At 68.3% G+C, this 27329-nt stretch overlaps 2 protein-coding genes across 4 annotated transcripts in view; one reads left to right on the forward strand and one right to left on the reverse strand.

Annotated features, from left to right (window-relative positions):
- The window catches only part of Lsp1 (lymphocyte specific protein 1), a 38311-nt gene extending 10982 nt beyond the window's left edge, over positions 1-27329 (forward strand). For all 3 annotated transcript variants that reach the window (XM_046444822.2, XM_058579366.1, XM_046444823.2), the window contains exons 2-11: positions 10661-10792; positions 14771-14938; positions 16647-16800; positions 17126-17218; positions 21982-22025; positions 22150-22231; positions 22680-22814; positions 23127-23204; positions 23304-23406; positions 26918-27329. In XM_046444822.2, coding sequence (XP_046300778.1) covers positions 10661-10792; positions 14771-14938; positions 16647-16800; positions 17126-17218; positions 21982-22025; positions 22150-22231; positions 22680-22814; positions 23127-23204; positions 23304-23393 — 976 coding nt within the window. In that variant the 3' untranslated portion in view covers positions 23394-23406; positions 26918-27329. The remainder of the gene's footprint in view (positions 1-10660; positions 10793-14770; positions 14939-16646; positions 16801-17125; positions 17219-21981; positions 22026-22149; positions 22232-22679; positions 22815-23126; positions 23205-23303; positions 23407-26917) is intronic.
- On the reverse strand, positions 24336-26211 carry Prr33 (proline rich 33). Its single transcript, XM_046444818.1, has one exon. It carries the CDS (start codon positions 26099-26101, stop codon positions 24605-24607), a length of 1497 nt encoding a protein of 498 aa, XP_046300774.1. The 5' UTR covers positions 26102-26211; the 3' UTR covers positions 24336-24604.

A 27329-nucleotide genomic window follows, 5' to 3' on the forward strand; every position in this document is an offset into this window, starting at 1 on the left:
GGCGAGGCCTGCCCGGCCCGGCGGAGCCGGTCAGAGCTGCCACTCTCAGTGGCTAGCTGCTCACTGCCACCCTCTGGGCCGCCTGCCGTGTCCTTCCTCCTTCTCAGGGGGTCTTCTACAGACCCCCTGCAAGGCCGGCTCCTCCAGGAAGTCCCTGTGGTCCTCCTGAGCCGGGTGGGGGCTGTCCTCCTCTGCCAGCCAGGCAGATCCGCTCCCTGGCCCCCTTCCCTGCTCGGAGCACACGGTCTCTTGCACCCGGCCACCCCGTGCCCGCGAGTCCTGGCTCTCGGTGGTGAAGCTGCGGAGCAGAGGCCCGGGTGTGTGGCGCAGGGTTGTGCCGTCTGACAGGGCCTGGGAGCTGGCTGCCTCTTCACACCTGTCCCCAGACGCAGCTCCAGCCGGCCAGGGCCCTGAGGCAGGGCTGCAAGTCTCAGTCCAGACCCCCCCCCCCCCCCCCCCGCCACCGCAGCAGGAACGCAGTCCCCAGGGCCGGCCTGGTCCCCAGAGAGCTGTGACAGGGGCTTGGAAGGTGCCTGCATCCGTCCCCAGCACCTCTTAACAACTAGGGAAACTGAGGCCACTGCCCCCACACCAGGGCTGGGCTGCTGCCCGCTGACCAAGAGCGTTCAGAGGGCAGGCCGGGCGTGGAGCTTGGCAGGGTAGGACCAGGCAGAAGACAGTGGGAGGGGCCTTGAGGCCAGGTCCTGTGAGCAGCTGACAGGGTCAGGGGAGAAGGAACTGTCCCCTGGGAGCTGGGCTCTGAGACCGCAGGGAGAGCCGGGGACGCAGCTTTCAGCAGTGACGGGTGGGTGTCAGCCCTGTGGAGGGCCAGGGTCACCCCCAGGCACTCATATATGCTACAACCCAGGACAGCGAGCCCTCTCCCCCACCTGTGGCCGTAGTTCACATCCGACCATTTTCACTTCCCCAGGCCCTGGCAGGCAGGCCCGGCCTGGTCCCTGTTAGATGAAAAACCAGGCTCAGAGAGGTTAAGTGATTCACCCAGGGACAGCCGGCAGAGACCAGTAAGCCTGCCTCCCACAAATACCCTCGTCACCCCAGATCCTTCCCCAGGGACTCCCCAGCTCTCTCACAGGCCTGGAGGCAGGCCTTGCCTGTCTTCTCTGGGACAAGATCTAGAGGGCTCTGCTGGGCACCAGCCGTGGCCAAGGTGTAAATTGAATTCAGTTTAAGCTCATTAAAAAGGATGCCGTGGGTCAGCGGAAAAATGTGTCCTCCTGACCCACCTGCTCTCCTTGTCTACACCAGGGTGTGAGTGGGGCTTGTGCGGCCTGTGGTCACCCAGACCGTCTGTCCCCCGCCTCAGCCCACACAAGGCTTCAAGCGGACAGGGTTGGGCCCCAGGGCCTATGTCCCCACTGTCCCCGCTTTGGCAATCTGCCCACACCCCAACACCCTCCTACCTGCCCCTGGTGGAGTCCAGTCCCTCCCAGGCCCACCCAAGGCCAGGATCGTGTTAGGGTGGTCAGAGACCTGCGCCTCCTGGGTCACCCTGGTCCTGCGGCCCTCAGGGGCTGCCATTGTGAGGGGCCAGGCTGACCTAGAGCACCCCCGTCGGGCACACGGGCTCCGCTGCCCCTGGACGCCTTCCAGCCTGGGCTCCTGGAGGCCTGAGCCCCTCTGTCCCCTGGGTCTGGGGCACATGTCCACCCACAGATACTATGGTCTTCTGCATCTAGGGATCTCCCCAGGGCTCTGGGCACCCTGGTCCGAGGGCCTCTGGGGACCCGTGTGGCCAGTCGGGCAGGGGATAGGGCTGGTAGCCTGCTGGGCTGGCCCCCACAGGGGTGGGGAAAGCAGCCTCCAAACCACAGTGTCCAAAGGGGCGTGGCTGCCGGGCCCATCCAAGGCCTGCGATCCTGAGGGTGGGGTAGCCCCCGCCCTGGCAGGGCCCGGCGTCTGGTGGGCGGCACCGTCTCCGGCCGGGTGGTCTGTTGGCCAGAGCCCATCCTGCCCGGAGCCCGGCTGAGCCAGCAGCAGGGGGTACAGGGACCAAGTGGCCCAGCCCCTGGGCAGGGTGTCAGGGCCAGAACCCAGAGGGCTGCGATTCCCATTCCGGTCCCAGCCGGCAAATCAGAGCTGGGCAGACCGGGCAGCGAGCAGCCAGGGTGCCCGGGCCTCTGGGACTCACCTGCCTGCTTTTGGCTGCTGGAGCCCCCCGGGTGCCCTGCGGCCCCCGGGACCCTCCGTGGGGTTGGAGGGGGCACTGCCCCCAGGGACCTGTGCAGCACTCAGCGGTTCAGCAGAGGATGGTGGCCGGGCTGACCTCAGAGGCCTCCAGAGGGCAGGTGGGCCTGCAGGCGACAGGTGGGCGCTCAGAGTCAGAACCCTCAGTGGCCGGCCCCCGCCGGGGCAGGCGCAGGGAGAGGGGTCTTCAGGCCTGGCCCCAGGTGCTCGTGGCCCTGTACAGGTGGGCTGGTGTCCCCCTGCCACCCTCAGGGCAGGAGTGTGGCCCTGGGCTGGCTGCTGCCTGGGACAGGCGAGGAAGTGAGGAGGTGGCACCTGGAGGTGTGGTGGGGTGGAGCCTGGCCTGGGAGCATGAGGGTCTCCACGGAGGACGTGTCCTGCCAGGCCGGAGGGGACTGACAGCCGGAAGACCCTGGCGGGAGGGCAGGGCAGGGGACTTCGGAGGAGCAGGCGCAGGGGCAAGCCTCGGCGGCCAGGCGAGGGCACCGGCAGGAGCGCTGGCACGTCCCTCCTCTGTCACCTGCACTTTGCGGAGGGGCACTGTGGGCCAGGGGGCTGAGCAGGGTGGCGCCGGGTGCAGGGGGTGGTGGGAAAGATGGGAGCGGTCTGGACAGTCAGGGCAAGCCCTCATGGCAGGGACGGAGGACAAGAGGGAGAGAAGAGGGAGGAGACCAGGGGAGGACGAAGGAACCGGAGGAGGGACAAGTGGCTGCTGTCCTGGGACGGCCGCCGGTGCTGCTGGTCCTCTCCCTGGAGGTCGAGGGAGGCTCTTCCTGCCTCCTGCAGCCTCTGCCGGGCACCGTGCTGGGGCCAAGGGGCTCGCTGACCCCGTGCTCCTACCCCCCTGAGCCTGGACGGCTGCGGGGGTTGCTACGAGGACCCTGGTGTCCTGGGCGGGGTCCTACTTTGGCTCTGTCCTGCAGCAGTGCCGGTCTGGCCCTCAGCCTTGGCTGGGGCCTTGGGATCTGAAGACCAGAGTGGACCTCAGCCACTGTGACTCCCAGAGGGACGAGGGTCTCCCCAGCCGGCTGAGGCTGGCCCTTCGGGTTGGAAAGCAGAGCTTCAGGGTAGCGGAGCAGCTTGCCCAGAACCCTGGGGCAGGAGGAAGCCGGACGGGGGCGCGCAGGAGAGGGACGGAGTGACTGGCCCCTGAGGGGCTCAGCATCCTTCAGGATCTGGAGGAGGCCGAGGGGCCAGGCAGGCACCCGGGCTCCACAGGCAGACCTGGGGACAGCCCGGGGCGAGACGTGGGGAGGCAGGAAGACGGGGGGGGGGCACTGGGGGCACAGCCGGGCACAGGCAGGGGAGTGCCAGCTGCGTGGCCGAAGGGTGTCCCTGCGCCTGCTCCCGCCCAGGGGGCAGCCGAGGTTGAACAACGCGGACGCGTTTGGACAGGGCGCCCTTGGGCCGCGTCTGTGGGCAGAGCCGCATTGAGGCCACAGCCGGCCAGGGCGGGAAGAGGAGGCATGGCCGAGCCCAGAGCTGGCCAGCCACCATCGCCTGTCAGGGAGAGTGCCAAGCCTCGCCTGGCGAGCCCTGCGCAGGAGCACTGTCCAGTATGGAGAGGAGACCCAGCCCGGACCCCGTCCCCCGGAGGCGGCTCTGAGGGGACGGTGCAGACACTCCCCAGGCGCAGCCGCGTCTCGCCCCTGCAGGGAATGCTGAGCTGGGCCCAGCAGGGGCTGCTGGGCACTGAGCCCCTGCGACATGTGGTCAGTGACACCAAGAACAGAGAGGCCTGGGGTGAGCGTGCACAGTGCCGGGAGGGAGGACGGACAGGCGCAGGACCAGTGGGGACCACAGCCACACCAGGATCCAACAGGCCAGGAGGGCGAGGCCTGACCTCTGACCCTAGGTCCCCAGGGGCAGGCCTGACTGAGCAGACACTGGCAGAGACTTAGAAGAGTCACAGTGCTGGGGCGAGGAGGCTGTCAGCATCAAGTTGACCATGGAGCACATCACAAGAGGTAGGGCACCCAGACCAAGGGAGGTGACTGGCTGGACATCTAGCTGGGTTCTGGTCCCCACACTGAGGGCAGAGGTGGATGGGCCCTGACCTGATCTCTGAGGAAAGTGTGGGATGGGGAGCTGGAGGAGGCATCCTAGTTCCAGTCTCATGGGGTCTTTAGGGCAAGACTCTGGGCTCCACAGAACCCAGTCATAGCTCCGGAGAAGGTGCCGGGCCTGACCCCTGAGGTCCGAGCTGTCTGCTGGGGCGCGGCTACCTTCCCCATGGGTGTGTGGGCAGAGCTGGGGTCCGCCCAGCGACTTGGGTGGTGTGATGGGGAGACCTGGGCTGTGGCTACCTGACCAGCACTGGCAGCTGGGCTCCCCAAGGGGCAGTGTGTCCCCAGGGGGTCACCACCTCCACTCCAGGGCTGCAGTTCCAGGCACGTGGCAGGGACTGCAGGGGGCAGCTCTCAAGGGAGGGACTCTTCCCACTTCCAGAGCAGAAGGCAGAGCAGTGGTGGGCAGCGGGGGGCCGGGCAAGGGTGGGCAGCGGGGGGCCGGGCAGGCAGCTCCCTCCAGGCAGGGTGGGGGCAGGGGAGGGATTTGGTGCTGGGAACAGGATGCAGCAGGTGGGGACCCAGGGGACAGATGCCTGCCGATGACCCTGGCACTCAGGGTGGGGTGGGAAGGGCTCTGGGGTGCAGCTGCACGGCTGGCCCCAGGCCCTCCTGGATGCCCTCAGCTGCGGCCCTGCGGCTGTCCCCCTGTGCCCATTGTCCAGTGGCTGCACCCTTCTCGCTGGCGGCCTCTCCCCACACAAGCCCCCAGGGCAGGACAAGCAAGAGGACCCTGCCCCTAGGAGCCTTCCTGCCACGGCCTCCCCACAAACCTCGCCAGAGCGGCCGACGGCAGCCGTGTCTCCCGGCCCCGCCAAGGCCTGTAAGCAGGGACAGACAGCATGTTCGGGCCCTGCCCTCCAGGGAAGAACTGACCACCCTGGGCCCGGGGGATTGGCAGGTGGGGGTGGGGAGCTGGGCCCTGGGGCTGCAGCCCAGGTGGGGACCTCGGGGCCTGGGATGGCAGCAGGCGAGGCGTTGCTGTCCCCTCCCCAGGGCCAGTGGAGACGCCCCAAGGCCGGGCTCATCCTCTCGAGGTAACCTGCGGGTGGCCTGCGCGGCAGCTGAGAGCTGACTGGTAGCCGGGGGCCACCAGGGCCAGGGCGCTAAGGGGGGCCCGTGGGGCAAAGGCAGAGGGGAGGCCAGGGCTGGCTGGAGGGGTCCCCAGTGAGCGGAGCGCTCGCAGAGCCAGAGGGGAGGGAGGTGGGTGGACCTGGGCGGCGGCGGCCCCTCCCTGGGCCAGCCCCTCGTCATGAGCTCCAGGCCGTGGGGCCAGCAGGGGCAGAGCCGCCTTGGCTTTGGGGGTTCTGGCTGGAGGCAGCGGGCTCCCCACGGTGGGGAAAGAGGAGGTGCAGGGTGCCCTGCGGGGCCACACAGGCGGTGGAGGTGGGAGAGGGGCCAGCGCTCAGCAGCAGTGGCCTCCAGGTCCAGGACCCTCTGTGACAGGCGTCCAGGGAGGCTCCCAGACCATCGGCTGCCCAGGCAAGGGGGATGTGGGCAGGGGCCCTGGGAGGCCTCGGCTGGGCCCGGCCTGCTCCTGGGCGCAGGACAGCCCAGAGGAAACGCGCTGCTCAGGGGTCCCCACTCTCACCCTCCGAGCAGGGCCGTGGTCTCCCTTCTTCTGCGGAAGGCAGTGGAGGCTGGGGAGGGTGAGCCTGGGCCTGGGTGTGAGTCAGGGGAACCGGGGCCTGTCCCTGGCCACCTTCCCTGGCTGGGTTCCCTCAGGCACCCGTCCCTGCCGCGCCAAGGGCAGCCACGTGCCCGACTGGCAGCTGCCTCTGGTTCTGGTTCTGCCCGGAAACTTCCATGACTCCCACAGCCCTGAGCCACTCAGCACTCTGTGACCTTCCCCTCCCCGGGGTGTCACGGCCCTCCAGAGAGGTCCCCTCCAGGAAGGACCCTGTTGAAGTCACCAGAAGAGCCGGCCACGTGTGTGGCCAGGCTGGGCTCTGTGTGGGCCGTCCGCCTGGCCCGAAAGAGGAGACTGCAGGCCGCCAGGTTGGAGACTGAGTGTCAGGCTGGCTCCCGGTCCGGTTCTAACTCCTGCCTGGACCATGTGCTGGCCACACTAGAACCAGCAGAGGCCAGGCAGTGTCCCGGGTGGCCATGCCGACCAGGGGAGCCCCGAGGGCCATACCTGGGCCAGGAGGGTAGGGGACCCCTGTGCTTCTGCAGACCCCCAACTCAGCTCCTCTCTGCCACCTCTGACCTGTCCATGTGCTACCCTTGGGGTCCCCAGAGGTTCCCGTCCCCAGGGCCTGTGGGGCCTCCTGCAGCTGTGCCTTGGTGCTGGCTGTCCCCGGGGGATCCCCACACTCCCCCTGTGCACGCCCAGGCTTGACTCAGTGTCTCGCCAGACCATGCCCCTGGTTCTGCCTCTCACACAGACGGACGCCGGGGCAGCTCTGGAGTCCCTGCCCCTGTTCCCCATGTCCAGCACAGCCCTCCACCTTCCTCCTGCCTGGATCCCTCCTCCCTACCCACCCTGCTGGCCCTTCCCAACGCAACTGGGGCGTCCTGACATGATTCAGATCTGGCCACACCCAATCCAGCCAAGGGGACAGCCAGGGCCACCGAGGGGCCCCCCCAGCTCTGCCACCTTCCTGACTTTACCCTCACCCTTGGCCTTTCTCTGGCCCCAGGACCCCTGCCCATCTTTCAGACCGAAGTTCCAGGTCACCTCCCTCCCCTAGAGAGTGGGACAGGGTCACGGCAACTCTCCTGGGATGGTGATGGCCAGGCATCTGGGGGCGGAGGAGCCAGGTTCCCGTGCCCTCTCCCAGCCCCCAGCAGAGAACACCTGCCCACCTGCCCACCTGCCCACCTGATGGCTTGGGCTGTGCTCCTGGCTCACCTGGCACATGTGCCTCCAGTGGCCTCCCCAGGATGAGTGACAGCCAGGCAGAACCACACCCAGGCCAGCTCCCTGGGGACAAGGGGCCTGCTGAGGGTGGCCCAAGGTGCGGGTGCAGGTTCTGCTCTGCCACTCTGTCCCCAGGCTTCCAGGACAGACCTGTCCTCTGCCTGTGGGGGCCTTCTTGTGAGTATCATGGGCAGGGTGCATGCTGTCCCACTACCCTCTGGAAGCCAGGGCTCATGCCCCTGTGTCTGTCCTTTCTCCCCAGGGCTCTGCAGTGGCTCAGGGGCAAATGTCCATCCTGGTGGACAGTGTATGAGATACTGGGGCATCTGGGCTCTTAAAAGGCCACAGAGACTCTGGTGGTTGCAGGGAGCCGGCTCACCTACTCCTGGGGGCCACCAGCCACCTCCCAGGCCTCCTGGTCACCTCCAGCCTCCTAGTCTCCATTGTCCAGGAGACTTGGGGTCAGGAGGGTACGGGGAGCCTGAAGGAGAAGTTGTTCCTGGACATTCTTGCTTTGGTCCCAGTCCCCCAGCTGAACCCTCACGTTCTCCCCAGGACTGGGGACAAACCCTGCCTGATCTTCAGGCTGGGCTGGATGGGGCAGTCACATGAGTAGCCTGCAGGGGGCAGAATTGGGACGGGTACTGAGTCTTGCTGCCCCTGCAGGAACTATCCAGAGGGGGATGGTGGGGGTGGGCAGCTGGGAGTGTCCAGCCCGGGAAGGGCATTTTTGGCATCTCAGTGGGGACTGGGAGACAGGACTGGGGGTAGTGTGGAGGAAGAAAAAGAGATTGGTGTCCCGAGTTGGGGGCGGCAGATGGTGGACATGGTCACCGGGAAGCTCTGAGCTCAGGGAGCCCCACTGAAAGTGGGGAGAGGGTCTGGGGTCGGTGCGAGTCGTGCACGTGGACAGGGCTGAGCCCCGTGCTGAACCGGGCTGTGCCGGCTTGGGGAACAGGGCCCCCGGCCTGTCAGGCTGAGCCCTGGGCCCCGGAGCCAGAGCAGACGCAGGAAATGGCTGATTGCATTCAGCTCAGGAACACCAAATCCCTCGCAGCTGCGCTTGGCGGGGCCTGGCCCCGGGCGGGGTGGCCATCGCCAGAGTCCTGACAGCTCTGCAGAGCGTGCCAAGGGTCTGGGCCGCGGGCCGGGGGCGCCTTTCCCAGGCCAGAGGCCCCCACCCCACCCCAGGAGAGCGGCCCCTTTCAGTTCCCAGAACGGAGCCCAGCTGTGGAAGAGCGAGGGTGAGGTCATGGGGAGGGGGCCGCATGACTCACATCCTGGGGCAGGCGGGAAGGGAGGAGGCAGGGAAAGGGGCCCAGAGGCCTCCTTGTCCTTGGCTGCTGGGTCAGGAGTGGGGGCTGGTGGGACTTCTCCCCAGCGTGGGAGACCCTGCCCTGCACCTTCCCTGTCCCCCAAGCTTCTATCCAAGGAGGGCTAAGTGGGGGTGCCCCTTGGAGGAGCCCTGGCTCTGGAGCGGCCATGTTCCCAGAAAACACACCTTGGCCTCCCCCCAGGCCCTGCTTACTGTTGTCTGGGTGATGTGCAGGAAAACAGTCAATAGTGAGGTGGGGGCACCCCAGAAGGAGCCTGGAACGGGGCAGGACCTGCCGTTGCCATGCCCTGCTCCTACGTCCTGGGTGTGCAGGCCCAGGGACGTCCAGGTGTGGGCCAGGGTTGTGTGGGGTGCCCACTGGGCACAGGAGAGCAAGTGTGTGCACGTCCACCCTGCTGGGTGGGAGCCGGGAGCAGCTCCACGTGCTCACGTGGCTCTGCCCGTGGGCCCCATGGGGCCCCGTGGCCTTGGTTCGGTACCCCGGGGGGTTTGCACCCCTTCTTTGTGCTTTTGGAGGTTCTTGGCTTGATGGAGGGGTCCGAGGAGCAAGACTGACCCTGGTCCCACTCAGAGGCCACAAGGGAGCAGGGCCAGCCCCAAGAAGAAGCTGAGGCCCTGCCTGGGGACCCAGGCCCACATGCCCACTTGGGCACATGCGTCCTGCCCGCACACGCTCCAGAACCTCCCTCCACGTGCGTGTGCAGACTTCAAGGCACACCCAGCCTGTGCCCACAGAGAGCCAGAGGTGGGAACAGCTCACCCTGCATGGGCTTTCCCAGGGGTTGCCCGGGCAAGGCAGGGACACCCCCACCTGCCCACCCTGGCTGTCCACTAGGAGACGGCTGGTGTGCATGGGTGCTAGCAGGAACCCCAAGAGCAAGGAGCTCCCCGTCCCTGGCCGGCAGAGGCCGCAGAGCAGGAGGCTGGCCTCTCTGCGGGTGATGGGAGCCAGGTGTGGGGAGTTGAGGGCTTCACGCGCTGCAGTTGGAGGCCCTGTGAGGATGAGGCAGGCAGCTGGCCGAGGGAGGTGCAGTCCCATGTGGCTGGGGGGGGCCGTGCTGGAGCCTGAGGAGAGGCCTGGCTTTCGTCTGACAGGCTTAGGGGAGACCTGGGGAGATTAGATCATGTGCTGGCAGGGCTGCCTGGCCAGGGGACGGAGGCCCAGAGGGGAGCGGGCTGTGGGGTCATGTGGCGGACACCGGCCGGGAAGGACTGAGACCCCGGCAGAGAGCTGCAGCCCGGTACCAGCTCTGGCCTGGGCTCCTTCCCTGGTGGAGGGGGCCGTGAGCCCTGTAGATGCAGAGACCCTGGAGCCCCCCAGCTCCAGGTGAGCTGGGGGTCGGCTGGGATGGCCGAGCTGTGGTGCCTGCTGGACAGCAGTGGCTAGAGAGCTATGGGCCAGGGCTCCAGATCCCCAGGCCAGCCTTGTGCCTTCCTCTGTTTGTTCCCAACCCTGCTGTGAGGGACTCTTCCGAGAAGTCTGGGGTCAGGGCACTCTGAGGGCAGCTGACCAGCCCAGAGACTAGGGCCTCCACCTTGAACCAGCCCAGAGACTCCACAGAGGACTCTGAGGTGAGGGTGGGGTGCCCGACAGGGGGACCAGCTGTGGACTGGACACATGCTCGGTGGACGTGCGAAGGGGCTGAGGCTGGACAGGACCACATGCTGGGAGGCTGACGCAGGCCTCCTACCGTGACTTGGTGGCAGGGCCACCTCCTCCTGACGCTCGGTGCTGAGGAGCAGGAAGGCCTGCCTAAGTCAGGTGGGGTGAGGGTGGCTGGCTGGCCGGCCACCTGGTGTCTGCTGTCCAAGGTGTGTGAGCACAAGTGGCCATGGCCATGACCCCCAGCCATCTCTTCCCAAGCCCTGGTGCTCTAGGTCCTCGTCCAGTTGGGCCTAGGGAGGCGGGAAAGTAGGAGGGGACAGTTTTGAGTTCCATTTTGGTTTCTTCAGGCCCACCTGGACACTGAAGCCCCTCCATCCCCAGGAGAGTACCTGGATGCCCAGATGCATGGGGCCCAGGGCCTCCACCTGGACCAGAGGCAACTTCGTGGCTTGGTGCATGGCCTCTATTTTAAAGATGGGAAAACTAAGGCTGAGAGAACTGGTCCAGGGCTGTCCACCGCTCTTACCAGGTGACACCCTGTCTCCGCCGTGGCGTGACTGTCCCTCTGTGTCTCCCTCCAGGCTCACCACTCAGTGGAGTGTGGAGGATGAAGAGGAAGTGGCCCGGGAGCAGCGCCGGCGGGAGCGGGAGAGGATGAAGCGGGACCAGGATGAGGGTGGCCCCCACCCAGAGCAGCCGGAGCAAGAGGCTCTGTAAGCCCCCTGGCCCTGGAGCCCTGTGTGCTGTGGCCCAGGGCCTGGGTACAGGGTCAGGCCCTGGGCTTTGAGGTCCCAGGGTAGGACGACTCAGAGCAAGGCAGTGCTCTTAGGGCAAGGGTGGTCAGCAGCCTTGGGTGACCCCATCTGCCAGATGCCTGCCTGGCCAGAGGGTGCGCAGAGCCACGAACGGCCGCCCCTCCCAGCCAGGATCCTGGGGTCTGACTCAGGCTCTGGACACTCTGCCTGGTCCCAGCCCTCGCTTGGACCGGTGCTGACCCCAACCCCGGCCCTGGCCCCCGAGCCCCCCGCCCAAGTTCCCTGCTGCCGGTGACTCACAGAGGCCACGTCCAAGTTGGCGGCCACAGGCCTGCTCGTTTCCTCCCCGGGCCCAGGAGGCCTCCGCGGCTGGGCTGGGCTGTTTCTCCAATAATGCTCCCCTTCCTCCTGGCCCTGTTTTGTTCCATTTTCTCCGAGTCAGCAGCTTAGGGCGGGGTGGGGTGCAGCAGCGGTCATGGTCCCTCGGCCAGGTCTCTCAGTCACCCTGAAGCCTGAGAATCCCTTCTAGCCCCCAGCCCCTGCTCCTGCAGAGCTCACCTTGTTACACTGGAGAGCCCGTGAGGACGGCTCAGTGCAGGAGTCTGGGCCAGGGCAGCTTGGAGAGCCCTAGCCCTACTCCAGGGGTGCCCTAGGCCCATGGGGGAGGCCCAGCCCTGCTCCAGGGGAGCCCTAGGACCATGGGGGAGGCCCAGCCCTGCTCCAGGGGAGCCCTAGGACCATGGGGGAGGCCCAGCCCTGTTCCAGGGGAGCCCTAGGCTCATGGGGGAGGCCCAGCCCTGCTCCAGGGGAGCCCTAGGACCATGGGGGAGGCCCAGCCCTGCTCCAGGGGAGCTCTAGGACCATGGGGGAGGCCCAGCCCTGCTCCAGGGGAGCCCTAGGACCGTGGGGGAGGCCCAGCCCTACTCCAGGGGAGCCCTAGGCCCATGGGGGAGGCCCAGCCCTGCTCCAGGGGAGCCCTAGGCCCATGGGGGAGGCCCAGTCCTGCTCTAGAGGAGCCCTGGGCCCATGGGGGAGGCCCAGCCCTGCTCCAGGGGAGCCCTAGGACCATGGGGGAGGCCCAGCCCTGCTCCAGGGGAGCCCTAGGACCATGGGGGAGGCCCAGCCCTGCTCCAGGGGAGCCCTAGGACCATGGGGGAGGCCCAGCCCTGCTCCAGGGGAGCCCTAGGACCATGGGGGAGGCCCAGCCCTGCTCCAGGGGTGCCCTAGGACCATGGGGGAGGCCCAGCCCTGCTCCAGGGGAGCCCTAGGACCATGGGGGAGGCCCAGCCCTGCTCCAGGGGAGCCCTAGGACCATGGGGGAGGCCCAGCCCTGCTCCAGGGGTGCCCTAGGCCCATGGGGGAGGCCCAGCCCTGCTCCAGGGGAGCCCTAGGACCATGGGGGAGGCCCAGCCCTGCTCCAGGGGAGCCCTAGGACCATGGGGGAGGCCCAGCCCTGCTCCAGGGGAGCCCTAGGACCATGGGGGAGGCCCAGCCCTGCTCCAGGGGTGCCCTAGGCCCATGGGGGAGGCCCAGCCCTGCTCCAGGGGAGCCCTAGGACCATGGGGGAGGCCCAGCCCTGCTCCAGGGGTGCCCTAGGCCCATGGGGGAGGCACAGCCCTGCTCCAGGGGAGCCCTAGGACCATGGGGGAGGCCCAGCCCTGCTCCAGGGGAGCCCTGGGCCCATGGGGGAGGCCCAGTCCTGCTCCAGGGGAGCCCTAGGCCCATGGGGGAGGCCCAGTCCTGCTCCAGGGGAGCCCTAGGACCATAGGGGAGGCCCAGCCCTGCTCCAGAGGAGCCCTAGGCCCATGGGGGAGGCCCAGCCCTGCTCCAGAGGAGCCCTAGGCTCATGGGGGAGGCCCAACCCTGCTCCAGGGGAGCCCTGGGCCCATGGGGGAGGCCCAGCCCTGCTCTAGAGGAGCCCTAGGCCCATGGGGGAGGCCCAGCCCTGCTCCAGGGGAGCCATAGGCTCATGGGGGAGGCCCAGCCCTGCTCCAGGGGAGCCCTAGGACCATGGGGGGAGGCCCAGCCCTGCTCCAGGGGAGCCCTAGGCCCATGGGGGAGGCACAGCCCGGTTCCAGGGGAGCCATAGGCCCATGGGGGAGGCACAGCCCAGTTCCAGGGGAGCCCTAGGCTCATGGGGGAGGCCCAGCCCTGCTCCAGGGGAGCCCTAGGCCCATTGGGGAGGCACAGCCCAGTTCCAGGGGAGCCCTAGGCTCATGGGGGAGGCCCAACCCTGCTCCAGGGGAGCCCTGGGCCCATGGGGGAGGCCCAGCCCTGCTCCAGAGGAGCCCTAGGCCCATGGGGGAGGCCCAGCCCTGCTCCAGAGGAGCCCTAGGCCCATGGGGGAGGCCCAGCCCTGCTCCAGGGGAGCCATAGGCTCATGGGGGAGGCCTAGCCCTGCTCCAGGGGAGCCCTAGGACCATGGGGGGAGGCCCAGCCCTGCTCCAGGGGAGCCCTAGGCCCATGGGGGAGGCCCAGTCCTGCTCCAGGGGAGCCCTAGGACCATGGGGGGAAGCCCAGCCCTGCTCCAGGGGAGCCCTAGGCCCATGGGGGAGGCCCAACCCTGCTCCAGGGGAGCCCTGGGCCCATGGGGGAGGCCCAGCCCTGCTCTAGAGGAGCCCTAGGACCATGGGGGAAGGCCCAGCCCTGCTCTAGAGGAGCCCTAGGCCCATGGGGGAGGCACAGCCCTGCTCCAGGGGAGCCCTAGGACCATGGGGGAGGCCCAGCCCTGTTCCAGGGGAGCCCTAGGCCCATGGGGGAGGCCCAGCCCTGCTCTAGAGGAGCCCTAGGACCATGGGGGAGGCCCAGCCCTGCTCTAGAGGAGCCCTAGGACCATGGGGGAAGGCCCAGCCCTGCTCCAGGGGAGCCCTAGGACCATGGGGTAGGCCCAGCCCTGCTCCAGGGGAGCCCTAGGCCCATGGGGGAGGCCCAGCCCTGCTCCAGGGGAGCCCTAGGCTCATGGGGGAGGCCCTGCCCTGCTCCAGGGGAGCCCTAGGCCCATGGGGGAGGCACAGCCCTGCTCTAGAGGAGCCCTGGGCCCATGGGGGAGGCCCAGCCCTGCTCCAGGGGAGCCCTAGGACCATGGGGGAGGCCCAGCCCTGCTCCAGGGGAGCCCTAGGACCATGGGGGAGGCCCAGCCCTGCTCCAGGGGAGCCCTAGGCCCATGGGGGAGGCCCAGCCCTGCTCCAGGGGAGCCCTAGGACCATGGGGGAGGCCCAGCCCTGCTCCAGGGGAGCCCTAGGACCATGGGGGAGGCCCAGCCCTGCTTCAGGGGAGCCCTAGGCTCATGGGGGAGGCCCAGCCCTGCTCCAGGGGAGCCATAGGCTCATGGGGGAGGCCCAGCCCTGCTCCAGGGGTGCCCTAGGCCCATGGGGGAGGCACAGCCCTGCTCTAGAGGAGCCCTGGGCCCATGGGGGAGGCACAGCTCTGCTCCAGGGGAGCCCTGGGCCCATGCGGGAGGCCCAGCCCTGCTCCAGGGGTGCCCTAGGCCCATGGGAGAGGCCCAGCCCTGCTCCAGGGGAGCCCTGGGCCCATGCGGGAGGCCCAGCCCTGCTCCAGGGGAGCCCTAGGACCATGGGGGAGGCCCAGCCCTGCTCCAGGGGTGCCCTAGGCCCATGGGAGAGGCCCAGCCCTGCTCCAGGGGAGCCCTAGGACCATGGGGGAGGCCCAGCCCTGCTCTAGAGGAGCCCTAGGACCATGGGGGAGGCCCAGCCCTGCTCCAGGGGAGCCCTAGGCCGATGGGGGAGGCCCAGTCCTGCTGGGGGGACCTCCGATGGAGGCAGTGTTGCCCTCAGGGGTTCTGACCATGGGGAGCAGAGCCTAGCCATGGGCCAGCTCTGAGGCAGATGGGTCTCCCTCTCTTGGGGCCCAGGGTCGGCTGGAGGGAGGCCGGTGAAGGGGAGCAGGGGCACATCTAACACCTCTACTTCTCTCTAGCCTCGGAGTGAAGCCCTCGGAGGCCCCTGAACAAGACGAGGAGGACGAGGGTTTTGGTGACTGGTCCCAGAAGCCACAGCAGCCACCACAGCAGCACTGGGTTGAGGAGGGGGCCTTGGATGGCGGAGAGTGCCCCGGGGCTGAAAGTCCAGAGGGCAAGCAGGACAGGCAAGTGGGGGTGGAGGCCCCAAACTGCACCTACCCAGCAGCCTCTGACTGCGTTCCCAGCCCGCTCCCCAGTGCCCATGGCTGTGAGGGAGGAAGGAGGAAGGGAACGAGACAGCAGGGCGGCGGGGAGGGGGCTGCAGGGCGGGCGGTGAGGAAATTTCATTCCTGGGCTCCCCAGGGCCCCTGGGCCCCATCCAGACCAGCTGCGGCGGGGGGTGGGCGGTGGGAGTGGGGGGCTGGGGGCGGCCACATCAGCGCACAGCTGCAGCCCACTTACGTAATGCTAGCTCTGCAGCCCCGGCCGCCACCCCCCTCCCTGGGGGCTGGCTGATCTCCATTCCCACGGAGGGGAGCAGGTATTTCCAGATGTGTGCCTGCGAGTCAGCCTGGGGAGGGGGGACACACTTTCCAGATGTTTGGACGTGTGTGCCTCTGAATTAGGGCGGTTGGGGCCCAAAGCAACTCTGGGCCCACGGATGGGGTCTGTTCCCAGACCCTCACCTTGCCCTCCCCCAGCTCGGTGTCTGAGCTGCTCTTCGTAACCCAGGAGCTATTTGCAGGAAGACCCCCAGCCCCAGCCCATCAGGCCTGGGCATGGTGGGCCTCCAACCCTGCTCAGAATTCTGCCCCCAGCTTGGGGCCAGAGCCTCAAGTAGCCAGAGCCTGTGGCCGTGCTGCCCACAGTCCCTGATCCAGAGCCCGAGGCCCCTCTGAGGCCCCCAGCCAGCCAGAGTGCTGGTTCAGCCCTCCCCCGTGTCACTGCTGCCCCTTTTCACCCACAACCAGGCTCCCACACCTGAGGTCCCCTGCCTGTCCGGGCCCTGGTCCTGCCTGCCCACTCCTCAGCTTCCCTGTGTGGCCTTTGTCTTCCCTGCACACTCTGCATCTCTGAGAGGGAGCGGCCGCCCGACTGGCTGGCTTCATCCTGCCCCCGCCCAACAGCAGGGGGCGCTTTTGCTCTTCTGGTGGATCTCTGGGCCCCTGCAGCCTCCACCCCACCCACACCTGCCTAACCACAAGGACAGTCAGCTCCTGAATGGCCTCTCTGTGTGGCTACCCTGGCTCAGACCCCGGCCCACCTTGGGCGGCTGGGTCTGGGTCTTGGCTGGCATGTACACCAAGGGGCCTGAAATCATGGAAAACCCAACAATTCACCATCTTCTTCTCCAGGTTCAGTCCCGCTCAGATGCAGAGCCACACCCGTGGCCAGCAGGCCGCCCTGTCTCCCTGTGGCCCCCCTCTCCAGTCAGGCCGTGTGTCCCGACCGTCGCCTCGCCCACCACCAGACCCAGGCCCCCAAAACTTCCCCCGACTCCTGCCTCCCTCCCTCCCCTGGACGTCCTGCTCTGCGAGACACTTGCCCACACACAGAGTGGGGCAGGAGCAGGCAGGAGGTTGTGGACAGACGGGCTGGCCTCAGAGGGGGCTGTAGGGAGGGGTCCAGCCCCAGCGCCTGGGTGGCCCTGCACAGCCTGGACCAGGCAGTGGCTGCTCTTCTGGAAGGGACCTCGGGCCTCAGCACAGGACTAGGAAGTGGGGCTGGCTCTGGGGTCCTCGGGCCTCCTTACCCCAAGAAGCTGGGGTCCCAGAAGAACTCAACTCATTGGACTGCCGTCGTTTTATAGATGGGGAACTGAGTAGGAATGGGAGAGGACTCGGGCCAAGCAGCTGGGTGGCCCTCAGTCGGTTTTGCCTGTTCAACCCACAGGTCCTGCCAGCGAACCTGTGGAAATGAGATCAGTGATGGGCTGCGTCAAGCCAGTGTCCACCTGGAACAGCTAGGTTTGAGCCAGGAGGGGTCTAGCCCAGAGGAGCCTGTCCAGGGCCACCAGGAGGTGGCAGAGGCTGGGGAGGCAGAGGAGGTGAGGGCTACTCCAAGGGTCCGAGCCCCCGCCCACCCCTACAACACCCCGTGGGTCCCGTGATCAGTACAGAGAACCAGCTCCCCTGCCCCAGACTGTAGCTTCCCAGGCCCACACTGTGGGGGTGGTGGGGCTGGGCGACCTCTGGGCAAGTTCTCTCCACGTCACCAGGACACTGCCCTGCTGTTAAGAATTCCAGAACTGGAGTGTGTCAGGGAGACAGCACCTGAGGCCCAGCCAGGGGAAAGCGCCGGCTTCAGCAGGGCCGGGGCTGGAGGAGGGCTGCAGGAGGGGTCACCTGGTTGTCTGGGCTTTCTATCCACAGCACCAGAGATGTCAACAGCCCAGGACCCCCAGTCCCTTGGGCTTGGAGGGGAACACCAGACCAATCTCACCTCCCCTGAGCCCTACCACCAAAGTACGTCACCTCAGGCTCTTGCCCATGTCCTCTGCGTCCACTAGGCTCCTGCCCCGTGTCCTCTGCCCCCCAGCTCCTGCCCCATGTCCTCTGCCCCCCCAGCTCCTGCCCCATGTCCTCTGCCCCCCCCAGCTCCTGCTCCGTGTCCTCTGCCCCCCCAGCTCCTGCCCCATGTCCTCTGCCCCCCAGCTCCTGCCCCGTGTCCTCTGCCCCCCCAGCTCCTGCCCCGTGTCCTCTGCCCCCCAGTCTCCTGCCCCATGTCCTCTGCCCCCCCCAGCTCCTGCCCCGTGTCCTCTGCCCCCCAGCTCCTGCCCCGTGTCCTCTGCCCCCCGAGCTCCTCTCCCGTGTCCTCTCCACCCCCCCAGCTCCTGCCCCGTGTCCTCTCCCCCCCCCAGGCTCCTGCCCCATGTCCTCTGCCCCCCCAGCTCCTGCCCCATGTCCTCTGCCCCCCCAGCTCCTGCCCCATGTCCTCTCCCCCCCCAGCTCCTGCCCCGTGTCCTCTGCCCCCCAGCTCCTGCCCCGTGTCCTCTGCCCCCCGAGCTCCTCCCGCGTGTCCTCTTCCCCCCCCCAGCTCCTGCCCCGTGTCCTCTCCCCCCCCCAGGCTCCTGCCCCATGTCCTCTGCCCCCCCAGCTCCTGCCCCATGTCCTCTCCCCCCCCAGCTCCTGCCCCGTGTCCTCTGCCCCCCCCAGCTCCTGCCCCGTGTCCTCTGCCCCCCAGCTCCTGCCCCGTGTCCTCTGCCCCCCGAGCTCCTCCCCCGTGTCCTCTCCACCCCCCCAGCTCCTGCCCCGTGTCCTCTCCCCCCCCAGGCTCCTGCCCCATGTCCTCTCCCCCCCCAGCTCCTGCCCTATGTCCTCTCCCCCCCCCAGCTCCTGCCCCGTGTCCTCTCCCCCCCCCAGCTCCTGCCCCGTGTCCTCTCCCCCCCCAGGCTCCTGCCCCGTGTCCTCTGCCCCCCCCAGCTCCTGCCCCGTGTCCTCTGCCCCCCCAGGCTCCTGCCCTATGTCCTCTCCCCCCCCCAGCTCCTGCCCTATGTCCTCTCCCCCCCCCAGCTCCTGCCCTATGTCCTCTGCCCCCCCAGCTCCTGCCCTGTGTCCTCTACCCCCCAGCTCCTGCCCCGTGTCCTCTCCCCCCCCCAGCTCCTGCCCTATGTCCTCTCCCCCCCCAGCTCCTGCCCTGTGTCCTCTCTCCCCCCCAGGCTCCTGCCCTGTGTCCTCTACCCCCCAGCTCCTGCCCCGTGTCCTCTCCCCCCCCAGCTCCTGCCCCGTGTCCTCTGCCCCCCCAGCTCCTGCCCTGTGTCCTCTGCCCCCCCCAGCTCCTGCCCTGTGTCCTCTGCCCCCCCAGCTCCTGCCCCGTGTCCTCTCCCCCCCCCAGGCTCCTGCCCCATGTCCTCTGCCCCCCCCAGCTCCTGCCCCATGTCCTCTGCACCCCCAGCTCCTGCCCCGTGTCCTCTGCCCCCCCAGCTCCTGCCCCGTGTCCTCTGCCCCCCCCAGCTCCTGCCCCGTGTCCTCTGCCCCCCCCAGCTCCTGCCCCGTGTCCTCTCCCCCCCAGCTCCTGCCCCGTGTCCTCTGCCCCCCCAGCTCCTGCCCTATGTCCTCTCCCCCCCCCAGCTCCTGCCCCATGTCCTCTCCCCCCCCAGCTCCTGCCCCATGTCCTCTGCCCCCCCAGCTCCTGCCCCATGTCCTCTGCCCCCCCAGCTCCTGCCCTATGTACTCTCCCCCCCCAGCTCCTGCCCCGTGTCCTCTGCTCCCCCCAGCTCCTGCCCCATGTCCTCTCCCCCCCCAGCTCCTGCCCCGTGTCCTCTGCCCCCCCAGCTCCTGCCCCGTGTCCTCTCCCCCCCCCAGCTCCTGCCCGTGTCCTCTCCCCCCCCAGCTCCTGCCCCATGTCCTCTCCCCCCCCAGGCTCCTGCCCCGTGTCCTCTGCCCCCCCAGGCTCCTGCCCCGTGTCCTCTGCCCCCCCAGCTCCTGCCCCGTGTCCTCTGCCCCCCCAGCTCCTGCCCCGTGTCCTCTCCCCCCCGCAGCTCCTGCCCCGTGTCCTCTGCCCCCCCCCAGGCTCCTGCCCCGGGTCCTCTGCCATCCCCAGCTCCTGCCCCGTGTCCTCTCCCCCCCCAGCTCCTGCCCCGTGTCCTCTGCCCCCCCAGCTCCTGCCCCGTGTCCCCCCCCCCCCCCAGCTCCTGCCCCGTGTCCTCTCCCCCCCCCAGCTCCTGCCCCGTGTCCTCTGCCCCCCCCCAGGCTCCTGCCCCGGGTCCTCTGCCCTCCCCAGCTCCTGCCCCGTGTCCTCTCCCCCCCCAGCTCCTGCCCCGTGTCCTCTGCCCCCCCAGCTCCTGCCCCGTGTCCTCTCCCCCCCCCAGCTCCTGCCCTGTGTCCTCTCCCCCCCCAGCTCCTGCCCCGTGTCCTCTGCCCCCCCAGCTCCTGCCCCGTGTCCTCTCCCCCCCCCAGGCTCCTGCCCCGTGTCCTCTGCCCCCCCAGGCTCCTGCCCCGTGTCCTCTGCCCCCCCAGCTCCTGCCCCGTGTCCTCTGCCCCCCCAGCTCCTGCCCCGTGTCCTCTCCCCCCCCCAGCTCCTGCCCCGTGTCCTCTCCCCCCCCCAGCTCCTGCCCTATGTCGTCTCCCCCCCCAGCTCCTACCCCATGTCCTCTGCCCCCCCAGCTCCTGCCCTATGTCCTCTCCCCCCCCAGCTCCTGCCCTATGTCCTCTCCCCCCCCAGCTCCTGCCCCGTGTCCTCTGCCCCCCCCCAGCTCCTGCCCCGTGTCCTCTCCCCCCCCCAGCTCCTGCCCCGTGTCCTCTCCCCCCCCAGCTCCTGTCCCATGTCCTCTGCCCCCCCAGCTCCTGCCCTATGGCCTCTCCCCCCCCAGCTCCTGCCCCATGTCCTCTCCCCCCCAGCTCCTGCCCTATGTCCTCTCCCCCCCCAGCTCCTGCCCTATGTCCTCTCCCCCCCCCAGCTCCTGCCCTATGTCCTCTCCCCCCCCAGGCTCCTGCCCCGTGTCCTCTGCCCCCCCAGCTCCTGCCCAGTGTCCTCTCCACCCCCCCCAGCTCCTGCCCTATGTCCTCTGCCCCCCCAGCTCCTGCCCTATGTCCTCTCCCCCCCCCAGCTCCTGCCCTATGTCCTCTGCCCCCCCAGCTCCTGCCCCGTGTCCTCTCCCCCCCCCAGCTCCTGCCCTATGTCCTCTCCCCCCCCCAGCTCCTGCCCTATGTCCTCTCCCCCCCCAGGCTCCTGCCTGTGTCCTCTGTCCCCCCAGCTCCTGCCCCATGTCCTCTGCCCCCCCCAGCTCCTGCCCTATGTCCTCTGCCCCCCCAGCTCCTGCCCCGTGTCCTCTCCCCCCCCCAGCTCCTGCCCTATGTCCTCTCCCCCCCCCCAGGCTCCTGCCCCATGTCCTCTGCCCCCCCAGCTCCTGCCCTATGTCCTCTCCCCCCCCCAGGCTCCTGCCCCATGTCCTCTGCCCCCCAGCTCCTGCCCTATGTCCTCTCCCCCCCCAGGCTCCTGCCCCATGTCCTCTGCCCCCCCAGCTCCTGCCCCGTGTCCTCTCCCCCCCCAGCTCCTGCCCTATGTCCTCTCTCCCCCCCAGGCTCCTGCCCCATGTCCTCTGCCCCCCCAGCTCCTGCCCTATGTCCTCTCCCCCCTCCAGGCTCCTGCCCCATGTCCTCTGCCCCCCCAGCTCCTGCCCCGTGTCCTCTCCCCCCCCCAGCTCCTGCCCTATGTCCTCTCCCCCCCCCAGGCTCCTGCCCCGTGTCCTCTGCCCCCCCAGCTCCTGCCCCGTGTCCTCTCTCCCCCCAGCTCCTGCCCTATGTCCTCTGCCCCCCCAGCTCCTGCCCCGTGTCCTCTCCCCCCCCAGCTCCTGCCCTATGTCCTCTGCCCCCCCAGCTCCTGCCCCGTGTCCTCTCCCCCCCCCAGCTCCTGCCCTATGTCCTCTCCCCCCCCAGCTCCTGCCCTATGTCCTCTCCCCCCCCCAGGCTCCTGCCTGTGTCCTCTGTCCCCCCAGCTCCTGCCCCATGTCCTCTGCCCCCCCCAGCTCCTGCCCTATGTCCTCTGCCCCCCCCGCTCCTGCCCCGTGTCCTCTCCCCCCCCCAGCTCCTGCCCTATGTCCTCTCCCCCCCCCAGGCTCCTGCCCCATGTCCTCTGCCCCCCCAGCTCCTGCCCTATGTCCTCTCCCCCCCCCAGGCTCCTGCCCCATGTCCTCTGCCCCCCAGCTCCTGCCCTATGTCCTCTCCCCCCCCCAGGCTCCTGCCCCATGTCCTCTGCCCCCCCAGCTCCTGCCCTATGTCCTCCCCCCCCCCCAGGCTCCTGCCCCATGTCCTCTGCACCCCCAGCTCCTGCCCCGTGTCCTCTCCCCCCCCCAGCTCCTGCCCTATGTCCTCTCTCCCCCCCAGGCTCCTGCCCCATGTCCTCTGCCCCCCCAGCTCCTGCCCTATGTCCTCTCCCCCCCCCAGGCTCCTGCCCCATGTCCTCTCCCCCCCCCAGGCTCCTGCCCCATGTCCTCTGCCCCCCCAGCTCCTGCCCCGTGTCCTCTCCCCCCCCAGCTCCTGCCCCGAGTCCTCTGCCCCCCCAGCTCCTGCCCCGTGTCCTCTCCCCCCCCAGCTCCTGCCCGTGTCCTCTGCCCCCCAGCTCCTGCCCCATGTCTTTTCCTGTTTCCTACACCTCCTCATAGCCAGCAAGCAGTGCCTTTGTGTCGTGGAAGTCACAGTCCATGACTGGATTGATGGGTGGGGTCATTGGGGGAGGAGCATGGCCTACTCTGGCTGCCTAGGACCCACAGCCCTCTCCACCTCCACAGCTTGCTGACAGGACCGAGTCCCTGAACCGCTCCGTAGAGAAGAGGTGTGTCTGTCCTCCAGGATTCTCAGAGGGGGTGGAGACCTGGGACCTGGGGCGCTCCAAGAGGGTCTCTTGGTGGGTTGGGAGGACTGACGGGGACCTGAGGCTCATCCCTCCTACCCTCCAGTAACACTGTGAAGAAGTCCCAGCCAGCCCTGCCCATCGCCAAGATTGACGAGCGGCTGCAGCAGTATACCCAGGCCCTCGAGGTACGCCTGCCCGCGTGGCCCGTGCCCTCCACTCCTGCGTAGATTTCCCATGCCACCAACACCCTGTATCCAGCTGACACTCCTCCAGTCAGTGATAGAGGTCTGGTCATGACCATTTACTGGACCCATGTCTCCCTGTCCAGCAGATACCCTTTCATCCAACCCACGCCCCTCTGTCCAAACAAACCTCTCTGTGCAATCAGTGACCCTCCACTCCACACGGATTCCTCTAGCCTCATCCCACGAGCAGCGTGAAGACAGACCCCTAATGTCTCGCGTGCCTCGGGCTCCTGAGTGCTTCAGGACCTGCACACCGTGGGAAGGGGAGCACCCCATTCCAGCAGGCTGTGGGGAAGCCCCCCTGGGGAGAATATGAAGACTGAACCGCCCAGCGTGCCCCATGGTGGCTGTCCACTAAAGCTACCCTGGGGCTCTGTCTCCTCCGCAGTCTGCTGGCCGGACGCCCAAACTCTCCCGCCAGGCCTCCATAGAGTTGCCCAGCATGGCGGTGGCCAGTACCAAGAGTCTATGGGAGACAGGAGAGATGCAGACTCTGTCTTCTGCCAAGACCCCCTCCTGCAAGGTAGGGCCCCTCGGCAGGCAGAGCAGAGCTGGGAAGGCAAAGCCTGGCGGGCGTAGCGGCAGAGGTCCCTGGAAGAGCCAGTGTGTGGCCACTCGGGGTGAGGGAGGGAGGGCAGAGGGCTGGCCTGTGGAGAAGCCCTGCGGGAGTGGTGTGGAGAAGGCTGGGCCAGCGGTCAAAGCTCCCCCCGGGTCTCCCTCGAGATGCCAGGTAGGCAGGTCCCCTTGACCAGGTGAGACCCAGCCAAAGAGAGGGGCCAGGGCTGCCAGCCCCACGGCCTGGGTCTGCCCCGTGACTGCCCCCTGGTCTGCCCAGGATATTGTAGCAGGAGACATGAGCAAGAGAAGCCTCTGGGAGCTCAGCGGAGACCCCACGCCCTCATCCTCCATCAAGGTAGGGCCTGATGTGACCGCACAGGCCGGGCCAGGCGAGGCGGGGTGCCCTTTCTCCCCTCCTCCCCTCTCCCTTTGACTTGGCCTTCTTCCCCCACAGGCCACCCCATCTGGAAAGAGGTACAAGTTTGTGGCCACCGGACACGGGAAGTACGAGAAGGTCCTGGTGGACGAGGGCCCGGTACCCTAGGGCCTGCGTCTCGGTGAGTCTGGGATGGTGACGAGTGCCGTGTGTGAAACGTGGGAGAGTACAGAGGGAACAGGGCCCACTGGCCATGTCTCAGGCTGTGAGGCTGAGGCCTGCGGGCTGAGGGCCTGACCTCCCAGCTGGCCGCAGCTCAGAGCCAACTCAGCCTCTGGCCCCTGGCAGACTTGGCCCCTGGTCTCACATGAGCCTGGAACCGTCCATCAAGGTCAGGATGGCTCAGCCACCTCAAAGTGCCCTTCAGGAGTCCCCTGTGTCCCAGGAGTCCTCCAGAGAGGAGAGGGCGGCCTGGCCACTGTGGGACCTCGAGCTGGTGGGATGGAGCCCCCAGGAGTGTGCTCCCTGAGCACCCAGGCACTGAGGATCTTAAAGGAGCAGAACCTGTGTCTCCCCCTCCCAAGGGCCACTGGAGGGTTCTGCTGCCCTCCCCGCCCAGGTGGAGACAGAGAGCGACACCATGGCCGGGCACACATTTATTAGTGGCCTGGGTCCCAGGCTCCCTTCACAGTCCCCTTCCTGTCCATCACCTGTGTCCCTCCCCTGCTTCCCAGGGCTGGGGCTGGAGGCTGCTGCTAGGCTGTGGGGAAGGGCTCAGGGCTCAGGGCTCCTCTCCCGTGGCGCCAGGGAGCCCCTCAGTGCCCCGCCCACCCAGCCTCTCTTCAGCACTGCGTCCCTGCCCCACTCTTCCACCAGAAGGTCCCCAGCCCTGGTTGCCGGCAGGGAACCTCCCGTCACCCTGCTCCCAGGGCCAGCCCGCTGCACCTGGCCCTGCCCTCCCAGGCCCCTCAGGACCAGCGGCGTGCTGACCAGCGGCCAGGGCCAGTGCTGGGTCCCCTTGACCAGCAGAGGGAGGGGGCAGTAGGGCTGCCCGACAGGAGGCCCAGGCCACCTCTCCTGTCTCCCCCCAGCCCCACGCTGACCCTGAGGTGTACCTCCTCCGCCTCCCCACACTGCTGAGACTGCCACTGCCCCTCGCTGCACCCTCTGCACCCCTTCCCCTTCCCCAGAGTGTCCTTACCGCTCCTGTCCCCTCGACCTGCCCCAACCACCCACTGGACTCCATGGCACCGGGCCCGCCTCCCCAGCCCCTGACGCACGCTGTCCTCCTGCACCTCCTTCACAATGGCCATGGCCTCCCCGAGCCCCAGCCTGTCCGCCTCCTCCTGGGCCTGGGTCCCAGGGGGCCACTCTGCCCCTCACCGGAGCCTCCAGCCTGCTGCCGTCCGATTGAAGTTCTTGGGTTGGGGGCTCAGCTCCAGGTTGGAGTGGAAGGAGGGAGGGGGCCGAGTGGCCTCCTGCAGCTTCCGGGCATTGAAGCGAGGCCGGTGTAGGAAGGGCAGGCGGGCAAGACCAGCTGGGGGGCAGCTCCCACCCCTGGGCCCCGCCAAGCAGCCACGGGACTCGGCCACGGACATGCGGTAGAGCACAGCATCCCACATTCTGGAGGCCCGGGAGGCAGGCGGCCGGGGACTAGCCACAGCGGGCACCGCTGGCTGTGTGGACCCCAGGCTGGGCTCCGGCTCTGGGAACGAGGGATCCTCTGCATCCTCCATCAGCTGCTGCTTGAGGCGCGTCCAGCCGCTGAGCCGTGGCTTGGGTGCAACTTTGGGGGCAGGGCATGGGTGGGGACCCGATGGCAGGGCCAGGGATGAGCTTCCCAGGGGCATGGAGATCCTCTCAGCCTCTAGAGCAGGGCTGGACCGGGGAGGCTCCTCTGGGCACTCGGCCTCAGGGGCCACAGCGGCCAGGGGTCCGGGAGAGCGGTAGGTCGGGGCTATGGGCACCACCACCCGGGTGCTGGCCTCTCTGGATGCTGAGGCCTGGAAACTGCATGGTGGCCTTGCTACAGAGGGCTCCTCGGGTCCAGGGCTGGCCTCCTGGGTCCTGACAGGCAGCGGGCGGATGTGGGCCACGGGGATCAGAGACTGGGCACTGTGGCTGACTGGAGCCGGGTCCCCCTCCTGAGCCCTGGGCCCCCCATCGGAGGCCGTCTTCAGAGGCTCAGGGGCTCCGTCATGTGGGGATGGTGTCAGCTGGATGAGCACACGGGTGATGTGTGTGCCTCCCGATTTGGGGGCTGAGACGGGGGCAAAACCACTGGGCAGTCGTGTAGGTTCTGGGGCCAGGGCTTCAGGCCTTGGAGGGGCCTCCCAATGTGTGGCCAGAGCGCTGTGGTCAGTGAGGCTGAAGGAGAAGGTGGGCCTCTGCTGGGGTGAGGCCCCGTGGTGGATGACAGGCGTGTGCGGGGAGCGGGGCAGGGGTGCTACCGTGCGCCGGGCCTGGGTGGCACATGGGGTCGTGGCCTCCAGGTCATGGCTGGCCTCACTCACAGGGGACAGGGAGGCGCGGAAGGCTCCGGGCGGGGCGGGGGCAGCCCCTGCCGTCTTCTTCCGAGCTGCTTTCCTCAACAGCTTCTGCAGACGCAGGTTGTCCTTCCCTGGCTTTGGCAGCAGGGGTGGTGGAGGTCCAGGTGGCCTCTGGGGGCTGGGGCCACGGGCCTCCAGGGTCACGGATGCGGCCGAAATGAGCATGGCTTCTCCCTGGATGGGAGGAACCGTGCTCAGGCTGGCCTCCTGCCCCACGGGCTGGGGGGCTCGGAGTCTCCGGTTTCCCCGCCGGCCTGGGGATGAGGAGCCCTCCCTTAGCAGCTTTCCGGAGCCCCGGACTTGCCAGATCCTTCTAGGCCTGGGCATCAGTGACTACGGGGGGAGGGGGGAGCCGGGCGGTCCCTGGGGCTGACGAGGGGGCCAGGCTGTAGTGCCGCACAGTGCAGGACAGGAGACCCACTTGTGAGCCCTCCGGGGAGGCCCCAGCGAGGGTGGGAAAAGCAGGCTGCCCGCAGACACGTGAGGGGCGCCAGACCGACGCCGGCCTGACCACAGGCGCGTCCGTCCGCTGCGAGCCAGTGGTGAGGGGAGGCGGCCAAGAGGCCCGGGGAAGCTGAGGCCGCATGGCAGAGGCAGGTTGGCTGGAAGGTGGGAGCAGATTTCGCTGAGCTGTGTTGAACGGGTACTCCTGCAGACCGCCTCGCCGGGTGGTCCTGGCCAAGCTACCCGCCTTGGTTTCTGGGCGCCACGAGTTTGCAAGGACGTTGACAAATGGCATCTGGTTTGGGGAGGAGGGAGGCCCCGCTTCCGCAGTGGGGCTGGCTGCAGAGAGCCGTTGGCCTGAGGCGGGGCTGGGGGAGTCTGCCCGGCGCGCTCCCAGCCTCTGGCTGCCTGTAGACAGCCGGCCTGTGGGACCAGAGCCCCAGGTCCAGCTCTCGGGGCTGCTTGGGCGGGTGGGCAGGCTGAGCCCGGCCCAGATCCAGGGCCTCAGAGTCCACCCAGGGTGCGAGTGTCCCAAGAGGCTGCAGCAGGTGCCTGTGACACGGGGAGGAGTGTGGGCCGGGCCAGGCAGCCACCAGAGACAGAGGCAGGCTCACGGAGCCAAGGCCTCGCAGGGCAGGCTGTAGCCCGTTCTCGGGTCCACACTAATGCTTCCCGTGCTCCACGCCCGTGTTTTGGCAGGTACACACCAGAAGCACCTCTGTGTCCCCAGACTCACCAGCCCCCGGCCTTAGCTAAGAGATTGCTTCCTGTTGCCACTGTAGCCTGACCTTGTCCCTCTGACACCCCCACTGCTGTCACCACCCCCTTTTGCTTCTGGACCCTCCCACCCCTATCCCACCCCACTGATCCCCCAGCTCTGTCTCTGGCATCTCAGAGGAAAGAGATTCCTGACGGTTGGCTCAATGGCCCATGCCCTGGAGAGGCCGAGCCTTCCCAAGGAAGGCCAGAGATGGAGGCCAGCCTGTGCAAGAGGGCCGGTCACCCGCCACACAGCAGGAGCCCTGCGCTGGGACGGACACGGCCTCATGCCCTCCCTGCTCTGCCTGCGGAAGACCCACTTTGTACAATAAAGTTCCTTGAGCAGCCCCCA

The sequence above is a fragment of the Marmota monax genome, unplaced genomic scaffold (genome assembly GCF_021218885.2).
Source record: "Marmota monax isolate L192 unplaced genomic scaffold, Marmota_monax_Labrador192_F-V1.1 WCK01_AAM20220418_F8-fsc00038, whole genome shotgun sequence".
NCBI classification, from domain to species: domain Eukaryota; kingdom Metazoa; phylum Chordata; class Mammalia; order Rodentia; family Sciuridae; genus Marmota; species Marmota monax.